This window comes from Galleria mellonella, unplaced genomic scaffold (assembly GCF_026898425.1).
Source record: "Galleria mellonella isolate WM207_F2 unplaced genomic scaffold, CSIRO_AGI_GalMel_v1 utg312, whole genome shotgun sequence".
In the NCBI taxonomy this organism is placed as follows: domain Eukaryota; kingdom Metazoa; phylum Arthropoda; class Insecta; order Lepidoptera; family Pyralidae; genus Galleria; species Galleria mellonella.
In genome coordinates this window covers 11,426,968-11,440,890 of record NW_026442074.1, presented here as the reverse complement: position 1 = coordinate 11,440,890, position 13,923 = coordinate 11,426,968, and the positions used below count along the sequence as shown (strand labels likewise).

General features: G+C 46.9%; 1 protein-coding gene across 1 annotated transcript in view; it reads left to right on the top strand.

Moving 5' to 3' along the window:
• LOC113521076 (uncharacterized) overlaps window positions 1–7,529 on the top strand; it is a 98,552-nt gene extending 91,023 nt beyond the window's left edge. The window contains exons 24-30 of the mRNA XM_052895909.1: window positions 265–355; window positions 1,079–1,191; window positions 2,395–2,653; window positions 3,005–3,282; window positions 3,504–3,620; window positions 4,173–4,447; window positions 5,104–7,529. Coding sequence (XP_052751869.1) covers window positions 265–355; window positions 1,079–1,191; window positions 2,395–2,653; window positions 3,005–3,282; window positions 3,504–3,620; window positions 4,173–4,447; window positions 5,104–5,255 — 1,285 coding nt within the window. The 3' untranslated portion in view covers window positions 5,256–7,529. The remainder of the gene's footprint in view (window positions 1–264; window positions 356–1,078; window positions 1,192–2,394; window positions 2,654–3,004; window positions 3,283–3,503; window positions 3,621–4,172; window positions 4,448–5,103) is intronic.
• Window positions 7,530–13,923: the final 6,394 nt, after the last annotated feature.

The window sequence follows — 13,923 nt, the reverse complement described above, 5'->3', positions numbered from 1 at the left end:
GAACAAGTTCACTTCAAGTTGATCGTGTCTGGATGCCTTTTTAATGTCGGTTGCAAAAAAAAACATAGCTGTCAAATGTGACAGCTATGTTTTTTTTTTTTGCAACGACATTAAAAAGGCATCCAGACACGATCAAATTTTTTTAACCATTTTCCTTTAATTTTGAACATGAATTATATCACCTTGATTTATTTCACCAATAATAATGATACCATAAAATCATGCAAAGAAGGCTCAATAAGAGTGTGCGTTCGTGTGTCCCAGGGAACGTATGGCGATGCAGGAGCGCCACATAGCGATGGAACAGCAACACCATCAAAACCAAATGATGCACGACAGGCATCACATACAACATGTAAGTGTGAAGTACACGCGCCGGGAAATCACGGCTTGTTTTTGATTTTCTTATGACTTGACGCTGTAACAAGTTTGCTAAAACTTATTTATGTTTTGTTATTTAATGTTGGTGGCATAATGGGTTATCTTATAACTCCATTATGAACCGATTGGGAAATTCCTATTTTATTATTTGAAAGGGATATATTGTCAGGTGTCAGTCAGTTTGGTCCTGTAAAAATGTTGTCAAAATCGATATAGGAGTTTACTTTTTAAAATAACTGTTTTTTTTTTATAAATCAAAATATGTAATAGATTTTTTTTTATAATTGAAATCATTTTTTTTTTTCGTAACATAATCTTAATGTGTATCAATTTTTTTTAATAAATCTTTAAACACAAATTTGAGTAGTTATTAAAAAGTTAAATTCCAAATTTAAGTAAAGGAGTTGTGAAGTAACAAACATAAAGTAACAAAGTATTAACATTACGTATAATAACAACTGCCTGCTTTTTTGAAATCGGTTGAAAAGTGCCATTTCATTGTCGTACTATACACGGTACTAATTGCAATATGTGAATAAGAAACCTATGGAAACGAGTGTTTATTTGATTTGTGCTTTCAGAAAGCGCAAAATGGTCTCCTCCGAGATTTTTAAAATTAATGCTTTTTAAAAATTCCTTCTACTCTTCATTATTGTGTCTAATGTGTATCAGTAAAAATTTTTGTGTATACGTACAGGCGAGCTGCGATAGTAATCGTCCAGGGCCTGGGGTGGGGCCGAGTGCAGGCGCGGGCTACGGCGCGCCCAAGCTGCGGGCCCTGGCGCCGCACCTGCTCGACAGGAAGGACAGGTGCCGTTCAAGTTCAATTGAACTTCTCATCAACGTTTCCTTTGTCTTAGAATGACAAACAAACTGGCGGCCCACCTGATGGAAAGTGGTAACCGTCGCCTATACACATGAGCAGTACCATGGACATAACAGAGTATACTATTTCGACCATGATGCCATACATGCGTTGCCATTCTTGTGGACTCTGGTGTTATTCTCTGTACCCTGTAAATTCGCTACCATATTTCACTCTTCAAACCAAAATAGAGTCATGCAAACAACTGCTTCACGATAGAAACACAAATGGAAATTGTCTTATTGTTAAAAGTATTTTTTTTTACACTACGTTTAATTGTCGGATACAGGTTATGGGCCCAATATCTCTACAATGTTTACTCTTTGAATTCTATAATCGAACAAAAGTATAAAGTTGCTAAAATTGACACACATGTAGTCATAGGCGTATTTAAGGATGGGCCGTGCCCACCTTAAAATTGTTTTGTGCCCACTCTAGGATTTAAGTAAAGTATTGCACTGACGTATCTGAGAGTAGAGTTTTATTTATGGGGTGAAACTCATCCTAGAAAATAAGCTTAAAAACGCCACAATACATTTAGTCTCTGCATCTATTTAAATCTATTTGTACATATATCACCAATTACTATTATTATTTAATAATTTTTTTGTTTTATCTTTTTTATTTAGAGGCTTTTATCCTGTAAGGATATGTCAGCCTCATCATACCCTAATTTTATAAAATACCTCACATACTTAAAACATTGACACATAAATAAATAATACATAATGTCTTAGTAGTCTATTTTGATAAAGGTAATTTTTGATACAAAAATATAGTAATTAAAGATTTTGCCATTCCGGAATGTGGCTCTGCGAGTATATTTGAAAATAAACCAATCTCCTGTCTATTGAGACTGTATTTAATAGTTACTGTTATTATTGTTAACTTTGTCGACATAGGTCGAATAATATTTAGGCCTATATCGACAGACAACTTGACCAACATAATGGTTGCTAGAAAGCTAGCTAAGTAATAAGTAGTATGTAAGTTAAAGTAAAATTGTGGTCAGAGATTAAAGGCTTTATTATTATATTGTTAACTTTAATGAAACTCCATCTCATTCATGTTGTGTTAACACATTTCAGGATATCGATGTTATGTCTTGTACGTCTATTGTTGATCGATATATAACATTTGCATTACAGCCGACCTCCCGCGGTAACAGTGAGTTCGGCGGGCCCGACCGGGACTGGTCCAGTGGCAGGGCCTGGGACGGCGAGTGGGCCTACGCCGGGACCAGGGGCCGGGCCCGGGACGAACTCAGCGGCGACGGCGAGCGCGGCGGCTACTATGAGTAGCGAAGCGCGAGCCCGAGCCGCCGAGGGGAAGCTGACTGCCGCCTCCCTCATCGACGCCATCATCACGCACCAGATCAGCCAAACCTCTGACACCCAGAGGTTCCCGGTTAGTAGCCAACTCAGTTGAGTCAAAGACATACACACGCACATAAAAAATATATTTTTAATATTCTGTCTCTTTCTTTCGATACAAATATTTTGCAATAAAATTACAAAATATACTCAACTAAAATAGGTTTAAGACAAATAAAGTTTGTATGATAAATAAGATTATATTCTTTAAATAATTCTCTTAAATAAGATTTAATTGAAAATACACCGGATTCCCAAAATCCCACAAATATATGTAAAGAGACATATAATAATGATACTTTATTTAATCTCTCTTAAATGTTTTAAATTAAGCAATTAAATACTCGTTCCCTATATTTTTCGACTCAACAATCTGTTTTTATAGGCGATGCGGGAGTGTGATAACGGGCCATCGAACCAGCAGCAGGACCGCCCTGATCGCGGGCCGACGCCGGCTGACCGCGAGCGCGAGCGTGAACGCGATCGCGAACGTGACCGTGACCGCGAGCGTGACCGCGAACGGGACCGCGAGGAAGCGCACGCGACTGCAACCGCGGCCGCCATGGCTGCTGCGCACACTACCAGCATCAAGCTCGGAGACCTCGCATCCAACATCATCACTAGGGACTTCTGCAGTCCCACTACATCCCTTATGCACCACAAGTGTGTTATATTTTATTTTCTTATATTTGTATATGCCTCGACTTGTTTTATTTGTCCTCCAATTCTGTGTTTTTATTTATTTAATAATTATTAAAATACTTGTGTAAAAATAGAATAGTAATGTACAGAGCTTCCGGATCTCCATTATGGGGAATGCTCCATTATAGGAGAGGTGTTATGGAAACTTTCTGTAGATGCTAATTTTCATGTTGTGCCGGCAGTAGTCGGTTCGCGCCGACGACGGAGTCGTACGGCAGCGACGAGTGGAAGCGACGCGACGGCAAGCACGGACCCTTCCTAGAGCCCGTGTCGCCGCCAGACACCCATCATCAGAACAGGTAACTCGTTTACTCTAGAACATCCACTGTTTTTTTTTTTTTTGGAGGATTATGAGAGGAGGAAGTTAAATCTCATAAAAACGATCTCTCGTATCACGCCCTCACATGCATTTTAAAGAGTCAGTGGATGCAGGTGATTCAGGACCATTTCTAAATTCACTGAATAACTTACTGACACGTTTCAGTACATTTTGGGTTAAAAAAAATTTTTTTAAAAATATGTTAAATTCGAAAATATTTTACTAGATCACGGATATCAATAATATGGATTCCAGACTAACATTGTCTGCTTTTTATTTCCATTCACATGTTTAAATGTATGTGTTGTAGCTTAGCGACTCGATAGCTGGACGTTGGCTGTCCTGTGACCTCTATTAATATATTTTTTGACAAAGGTTTCTTTATCTAAAGAAACCTTTATCAAAAACTGAACGTTTTATCTAAAACATTCAGTTACATTGGTAGAATACTTCTTTCAGATTTTTCATTTAAATTCCAATTTCACCTTGTTTAATATGAATATTAACCGAAGCCATTCTCCGTTGTTTGCAGAAACAACAGCAACCGGCGTTACAGCGGCGTGGGTAGTGTGGGTGGCGTGGGCAGCGTGGGGTCGGTTGGCGGCGTGGGCGGCGTGGGCGGTGGCGGCGGCGGCGTGCTGACGGCGTTCGACTACGTGACCAACCGCATCGTAGAGGTGATGCGTAGCGACGCGGACGAGCGCGGCAAGCCGCTGCCGTTCCCGGCCGCCGCCGCCTACGCCTACCCGTACTCCGCGCTCAACGTCGCCACGCCGCCTGCCCAGCACCACGCCACCATACAGGATGGTCAGTATACTCACTCTCTCTCTGTGTGTGTGTGTCTCTTACACTTACTTCCTCTCACACTCTATGTGTGTTTCCTTTACTCCTCTCTCTTCCACACTCTCTTTCACACACCGAGTACACTCTCGGTAAAATAAATAAACCTCGGTAGAAATTTCTTTCACTCTTCTTCTCTCTTAATATTTTTCTCTTGTATACACACTGTATAAAGGTCAAGTCTATATGGTAATATTATTAGTAATAGCCCTGTTAGTGTCCGTTACTGACAATTCTCGTCCTCCATACTTGGTTGTTATTTCACTCAAACGTAATATTTAAAAACAATGCGCTCTCAATCTTCTCTTTCACTCTCTTTTTTTTATCTCGTAACAACACAATAATGTCCCTAATGATTTTTTATTTGTCAATGGATGTAAATAGAATTGTACCACCGCCTGTGCTATTTATATACTATGGTGGGATACCAGTAAGTGACAGATAAAGTTGGAGACCCAGACAACCACGAGAGTTTCCATCAGGATCGATTGAAGATTAACCTAACATGGTATATTCTTTATGAACCCCATTACTAGTAATTCTCTCCCCCTTCCCCCGAATATATAATAGTTTGATGAATTTTGTCTATGAGTATATATATTTATCTTTGATTTTATTTGCAGGCGCGTCGAGTACAAGCTCGGCGTCGGGCTCGGCGGGCGGCGCGGTCGGCGCGGTCGGCGCGGTCGGCGCGGGCGGCGTGGCAGCGCCGGGCCCGCCCGAGCCGGCGCCGCTGATGTCGGCGCAGTACGAGCCGCTGTCCGACGAGGACTGACACCGCCGCGCTAGCGCCGCCACCACGTGAACAGTCCGTGGACCTCGACGAGTCAACTTATTTTATAGTAACGTAATGCAGGGATTACCGTACGTGTGTTGTGGGAAGCTTTAAGTGTCCGACGTGGAGGAATCTGCCGTAGCTGATACCGCTCACCTCTCGAACCTCGAGCGCTCAAGTGGACCGCCAGTGCAGTGAACGGCTCGTGAGCGCTGACTCTATCGGTCGCAGTTCGTCGTCAGCCGAGCGACGCGTCCCGCGGCGCCGTGCCGCCAGTTTACTACTCGATTGTGATACAGTCTATGTTTAATTGTTTAGTCTCTAGCCTGCGAGCGATGAATTTGAAAATTCTGTATTCTAGTAGCACTGCCGCTAAAGTGATGCAAAATTACCTCAGTATATTTTAAGTGGCAGACGAGGGATATATCGATGTGCGATTCTAAAAGAAGTTAAATTGTTTGTAATATTTTTATCCAGTCTTCCATCGCCACTCTGACACTGGAGCCGGTTACGAAGGCGCGGGTCCCGCGGGACGGCCGTCCCCGCTGTCACGCAGCCGTCCCGCGGGACCAGCACCGAACCCCTCTACTAGGATAGGATCTCCGCGCGACTTCGTCCATTACTTAGCTACACTTAGATACTTGTACATTGTATATATATTATTGTCGTATATGTATGACTCGACACTAGCCCGGCCGCATATTCGCAGATTCCTCGCTATGTGTTTCCGCCGAGCCCGCCTGCCGTCGGCGGCCGCGGGGGGAGCTGCCCGTCGATCGTTAACTCAAATATTGGACGTAAGCTCGTAGGCGTTATATATAGCCAGCTCCAGGATCGACCCGCCGCTCCTCCCTCCTCTGTGTCGATGTGAATTGACTTATGAAGCGTGCGTGTCGATGCGACGCGACGCGACGCGTTATATTATTATGTTGGTACACTTTTGTAAGATTTATTTTGTAAATGCTTCGCTTCGGATTTCGCTGTCACATTCACGTCACTTAGCATAGTGTAAGTACGCATAGTGAATATCGTTTCGTGTAAATAGTTCATCGCATTCTTTTTTTTTTTTTGTATGTATAGTTTGTGTACGTCGGCGCCGGCGCAGCGAAGTCCGGAACGCATCGAATCGCAACTTTTCTATACTCGACGAAATTCGGATCTAGAATATTGAACTGTTTAAAAACTCTAATTATATATATAGCGTACTCCGGAAAAATGATAAAACGGTAAATTATATACATATGTAAAAGTGTATGGTTATGTGTAAACACTGTGCATTTGTAATTATACAGAAGTTAGTTAAGCTTTACTATAGAGATTTCTTTTATTAAGTTAGACCGGCCGACGTGGCCCGTTATAAATATTGAAGGATGGTGCGAATGCGACAGGGCGTGTGGTGCGACCGTGGTGCGAACGTGGTGTGAATGCGGCGCGTGCGTAGTGCGAGTGTGGAGTGTGGTGCGAGACGTGAGGCGTGCGTAGTGCGAGTGCGGAGCGTGCGTAGTGCGAGTGCGGAGCGTGCGTAGTGCGAGTGTAGAGCGTGCATAGTGCGAGTGCGAGTGTGGAGAGTACGTAGTGCGAGTGTGGAGCGAGCGCGGCCGTGAGCGCGGCCGCCGCCGGCGCTAGACGTCACGCACTTTACTTTGCGACAAATACCACACGGTTGCGTTTTTAAACTACCCGCTATTTCCGCCTCCGCCTAAATATAGTGCTAGATCTTTTCCCAGTTTTTTTTTTTATTTTAATTTTTTTTTTTTATTATTTACAATTTATTTCAATTTTTGACAATCATGATAAATGACGATTCAGTATTCGAAGGATATGAACTCTGTACAACAATACAATATGTATATATATTTTGTTATCGTTGTACCTGAATCTCTTGATAATTCATCAAGCTTGTACAATATGCTTATATTTTCATACACACACATTTAATAAGATTATCTAATTATTATTATTATTATTTAGAAAAAAAAAAATATCAACTCAAGTGTTCGCCGGTGTGTTTAAAAGCGCAAGCGTCATTATATATTTGTAAATGTTTTCGAGTTAACTTGTAAAATAAAACGACTGATTAAATTAATTTGAGAGCGCGCCCGCGAGCGGCCGGCGCCGCGGCCGACAGCGGCGCCCACTCACCACATTGTGATTTCTTTATAAAACTGTAATGTAATTGTAAGTAGCCGAAAAGAAAACATAATCCTTGTAAGTCCGAACATAAGCGAAAACAAAGTTTTGGGAGGACAAATCAATAAATATGATGCAAATCTATCTTTCCGTTTTATTTTCTAATCAATTCACACCATTATTGGCTAATGTTTCCTTAACAAATGTACCAAATATCGTACACAAAGCAACCACGCTTCGAAATCAACTTCCAGCAGCAGTATTTCCGAAACGATACGACATTATAACCTTCAAGAAAAGAGAATATTCCTTTTTAAAAGGAATATGCAGGCAGTACACCTGGAATGCCGTTGGTGTTGTGAGCGGTCATGGGCGGCGGTAGTCACTTACCATCAGACGAGCCGCATGCTCGTTTGCACTCTGTGTTTTTAAAAAATAATGTACACAATAACACTAGTAAAAGAAGGAGACTTTGTACAAAAGTCGACTGCTTGGGGGTATCCAAGCAATCGACTTTTGACGAATGGGACAGAGGTATCTATCCCATTCGTGTTTCAACCGTGAAGCAGTTGTGTTTGCATGGCTGTGTTTCAGTTTGAAGGGTGGGATATGGCGTGAATTTACTGGGTACAGAGGAATAATACCTAAGTCCTCAGGAATGGCAACGCATGGGGGGTATCATGGGCGAAACATACTCTATACTCTGTTATGTCCATGGTACTGCTCATGTGTACGCGACGACGGTTACCACTTTCCATCAGGTGGGCCGTCAGCATGTTTGCCATTCTAAGTTGTATACAAAAAGAGGCTAAGTATAATTTCACGCTACACTAAGTGCTACCTTATGGATGCAACTTGGCAAATGGTAATAGTCGCTTTTAAACATGAACGGTACCATGAACATAACAAAGTTGTTTAATGGGAGGAAATGGAATAGTAATCCCCCCCACCCCTTGTACTGTCGGTATAGGCTGGCGGAGCATCCGTGAGGGATGATAGGTGGGGATGAAGCAGGTCAGCATCACGACTAAGATAGTGTCCAGGAGGAACCACGTGGAGGTCAACCGGATAGGGTATATTGCTAGTAATGGCGTCGTTAAATATACATTATTAACAATCCCTTCCCCCGGAACTTAACACAGTTAACTTAACACTTGACGAGTAGCACTTGACACTCGGACACTCGACACTCGCACCTGACACTCCACACTCGCACCTGACACTAGACACTCGCACTTGACACTCGGACACTCGACACTCGGACACTGGACTCTCGACACTCGCACCAGACACTCGGACACTGTACACTCGACACTCGGACACTGGACTATCGAGACTTTCGCGCTTGTCACTCGGACACTGGACACTCGACACTCACACCTGACACTCGGACACTGTACACTCGACACTAGGACACTGGACACTCGACACTCGGACACTGGACACTCGCACTTGATACTCGGACACTCGACACTCCGACATTCGGACACCGGACATTCGACATTCTCGCACTTGACACTTGGACTCTCGACACTCGCATTTTACACTCGGACACTGGACACTCGCACTTGACTCTCCACACTCGGACATTGTACACTAGACATTCGCACCTGACACTCAGACACTGTACACTCGACACTAGGACACTGGACTATCGACACTTTCGCGCTTGACATTCGGCCACTGGACACTCGACACTTTCGCACTTGACACTCGACACTCTAGCACTTGACACTCGACACTCTCGCACTTTGACACTTGGACACTCTCGTACTTGAGATTCGGACACTAGACACTCGACACTCGCACTTGACACTCGGACACTCGACACTCGCACCTGATACTGTACACTGGACACTCGACACTCGGACACTGGACACTCGATATTCGCACCTGACACTCGAACATGGACACTTGACACTCGTACCTGACACTCGGATACTGGACACTGGACATTCGACACTTGCACTTGACACTCGAACACTGGACACTGGACACTCGACCTTCACACCTGACACTCGAACATGGACACTTGACACTCGTACCTGACACTCGGACACTGGACACTGGACACTGGATACTCGGACACTGGACACTGGACACTCGACACTCACACCTGACACTGGACACTCGACACTCACACCTGACACTCGGACACTGTACACTCGACACTAGGACACTGGACACTCGATATTCGCACCTGACACTCGAACATGGACACTTGACACTCGTACCTGACACTCGGACACTGGACACTGGACATTCGGACACTGGACACTTGACACTCGGACACTGGACACTCGACACTCGCACCTGACACTCGGACACTGGACACTCGACACTCTAGCACTTGACAATCGACACTCTCGCACTTTGACACTTGGACACTCTCGTACTTGAGATTCGGACACTAGACACTCGACACTCGCACTTGACACTCGGACACTCGACACTCGCACCTGATACTGTACACTGGACGCTCGACACTCGGACACTGGACACTCGACACTCGAACCTGACACTCGGACACTACACTCCACACTCGGACACTCGACACTCGACACTCGGACACTGTACACTCGACACTAGGACACTGGACACTCGACCTTCACACCTGACACTCGGACACTATACACACGACACTAGGACACTGGACTCTCGACACTCGGACACTGGACACTCTCGCACTTGACATTTGGACACTCGACACTCGCACTTGACACTCGCACTTGACACTCAGATACTCGACACTCGCACACACTCGGACACTGGACACTCGACACTCGGACACTGGACACTGGACACTCGACACTCGCACTTGACACTCGACACTCAACACTCAACACTCTCGCACTTGACCCTCGGACACTAGACACTCGACACTCGTACCTGACACTCGGACTCTGGACACTCGATATTCGCACCTGACACTCGAACATGGACACTTGACACTCGTACCTGACACTCGGACACTGGACACTCGACCTTCACACCTGACACTCGAACATGGACACTTGACACTCGTACCTGACACTCGGACACTGGACACTGGACACTGGATACTCGGACACTGGACATTCGGACACTGGACACTTGACACTCGGACACTGGATACTCGACACTCGCACCTGACACTCGGACACTGGACACTCGACACTCTAGCACTTGACAATCGACACTCTCGCACTTTGACACTTGGACACTCTCGTACTTGAGATTCGGACACTAGACACTCGACACTCGCACTTGACACTCGGACACTCGACACTCGCACCTGATACTGTACACTGGACGCTCGACACTCGGACACTGGACACTGGACACTCGACACTCGAACCTGACACTCGGACACTACACTCCACACTCGGACACTCGACACTAAGACACTGGACACTCGACACTCACACCTGACACTCGGACACTGTACACTCGACACCAGGACACTGGACACTCGACCTTCACACCTGACACTCGGACACTATACACACGACACTAGGACACTGGACTCTCGACACTCGGACACTGGACACTCTCGCACTTGACATTTGGACACTCGACACTCGCACTTGACACTCAGATACTCGACACTCGCACCTGACACTCGGACACTGGACACTCGACACTCGGACACTGGACACTGGACACTGGACACTCGACACTCGCACTTGACACTCGACACTCAACACTCTCGCACTTGACACTGGACACTCGACACTCGCACTTGACACTCGACACTCGACACTCAACACTCTCGCACTTGACCCTCGGACACTAGACACTCGACTCTCGTACCTGACACTCGGACACTGGACACTGGACACTCGGACACTGGACACTCGATATTCGCACCTGACACTCGAACATGGACACTTGACACTCGTACCTGACACTCGGACACTGGACACTCGACCTTCACACCTGACACTCGACCTTCACACCTGACACTCGAACATGGACACTTGACACTCGTACCTGACACTCGGACACTAGACACTGGACACTCGACACTCACACCTGACACTCGGACACTGTACACTCGACACTAGGACACTGGACACTCGATATTCGCACTTGATACTCGAACATGGACACTTGACACTCGTACCTGACACTCGGACACTGGACACTGGACACTCGGACACTGGACACTGGATACTCGGAGACTGGACACTGGACACTCGACACTCGCACCTGACACTCGGACATGGACACTTGACACTCGTACTTGACACTCGGACACTGGATACTAGACACTCGACACTTGCACTTGACACTCGGACACTGGACACTGGACACTAGACACTCGCACCTGACACTCGGACAGTGGACACTCGACACTCTAGCACTTGAAAATCGACACTCGCACTTTGACACTTGGACACTCTCGTACTTGAGATTCGGACACTAGACACTCGACACTCGCACTTGACACTCGGACACTCGACACTCGCACCTGATACTGTACACTGGACACTCGACACTCGCACCTGACACTCGGACACTACACTCCACACTCGGACACTCGACACTCGACACTCGGACACTGTACACTCGACACTCACACCTGACACTCGACACTAAGACACTGGACACTCGACACTCACACCGGACATTCGGACACTGTACACTCGACACTAGGACACTGGACACTCGACCTTCACACCTGACACTCAGACACTATACACACGACACTAGGACACTGGACTCTCGACACTCGGACACTGGACACTCTCGCACTTGACATTTGGACACTCGACACTCGCACTTGACACTCGCACTTGACACTCAGATACTCGACACTCGCACCTGACACTCGGACACTGGACACTCGACACTCGGACACTGGACACTGGACACTCGACACTCGCACTTGACACTCGACACTCGACACTCAACACTCTCGCACTTGACACTCGGACACTAGACACTCGACACTCGTACCTGACACTCAGACTCTGGACACTCGACACTCGCACCTGACACTCGGACACTACACTCCACACTCGGACACTCAAAACTCGACACTCGGACACTGGACACTCGGACACTGTACACTTGACACTCACACCTGGCACTCGGACACTGTACACTGGACATTCGACACTCGCACCTGACACTCGGACACTGGACACTCGATACTCGTACCTGACACTCGGACACTGGATACTCGACACTCGCACCTGACACTCGGACACTGGACACTCGACACTCGCACCTGACACTCGGACACTGGACACTCGATACTCGTATCTGACACTCGGACATGGACACTCGACACTCGTACCTGACACTCGGACACTGGACACTCGACTCTCGACACTTGCACTTGACACTCGGATACTAGACACTGGACACTCGACACTCGCACCTGACACTCGGACACTGGACACTCGACACTCGTACCTGACACTCGGACACTTGGCACTGGACACTCGACACTCGCACCTGACACTCGGACACTGGACACTCGATACTCGTACCTGACACTCGGACACTGGACACTCGGACACTGGACACACGACACTTGCACTTGACTCTCGGATACTGGACACTCGACACTCGTACCTGACACTCGGACACTGGACACTCTCGCACTTGACATTTGGACACTCGACACTCGCACTTGACACTCGCACTTGACACTCAGATACTCGACACTCGCACCTGACACTCGGACACTGGACACTCGACACTCGGACACTGGACACTGGACACTCGACACTCGCACTTGACACTCGACACTCGACACTCAACACTCGCACTTGACACTCGGACACTAGACACTCGACACTCGTACCTGACACTCAGACTCTGGACACTCGACACTCGCACCTGACACTCGGACACTACACTCCACACTCGGACACTCAAAACTCGACACTCGGACACTGGACACTCGGACACTGTACACTTGACACTCACACCTGGCACTCGGACACTGTACACTGGACATTCGACACTCGCACCTGACACTCGGACACTGGACACTCGATACTCGTACCTGACACTCGGACACTGGATACTCGACACTCGCACCTGACACTCGGACACTGGACACTCGACACTCGCACCTGACACTCGGACACTGGACACTCGATACTCGTATCTGACACTCGGACATGGACACTCGACACTCGTACCTGACACTCGGACACTGGACACTCGACTCTCGACACTTGCACTTGACACTCGGATACTAGACACTGGACACTCGACACTCGCACCTGACACTCGGACACTGGACACTCGACACTCGTACCTGACACTCGGACACTTGGCACTGGACACTCGACACTCGCACCTGACACTCGGACACTGGACACTCGATACTCGTACCTGACACTCGGACACTGGACACTCGGACACTAGACACACGACACTTGCACTTGACTCTCGGATACTGGACACTCGACACTCGTACCTGACACTCGGACACTGGACACTCGACACTCGTACCTGACACACGGACACTTGGCACTGGACACTCGACACTCGTAATTGACACTCGGACACTGGACACTGGACACTCGACACTCGC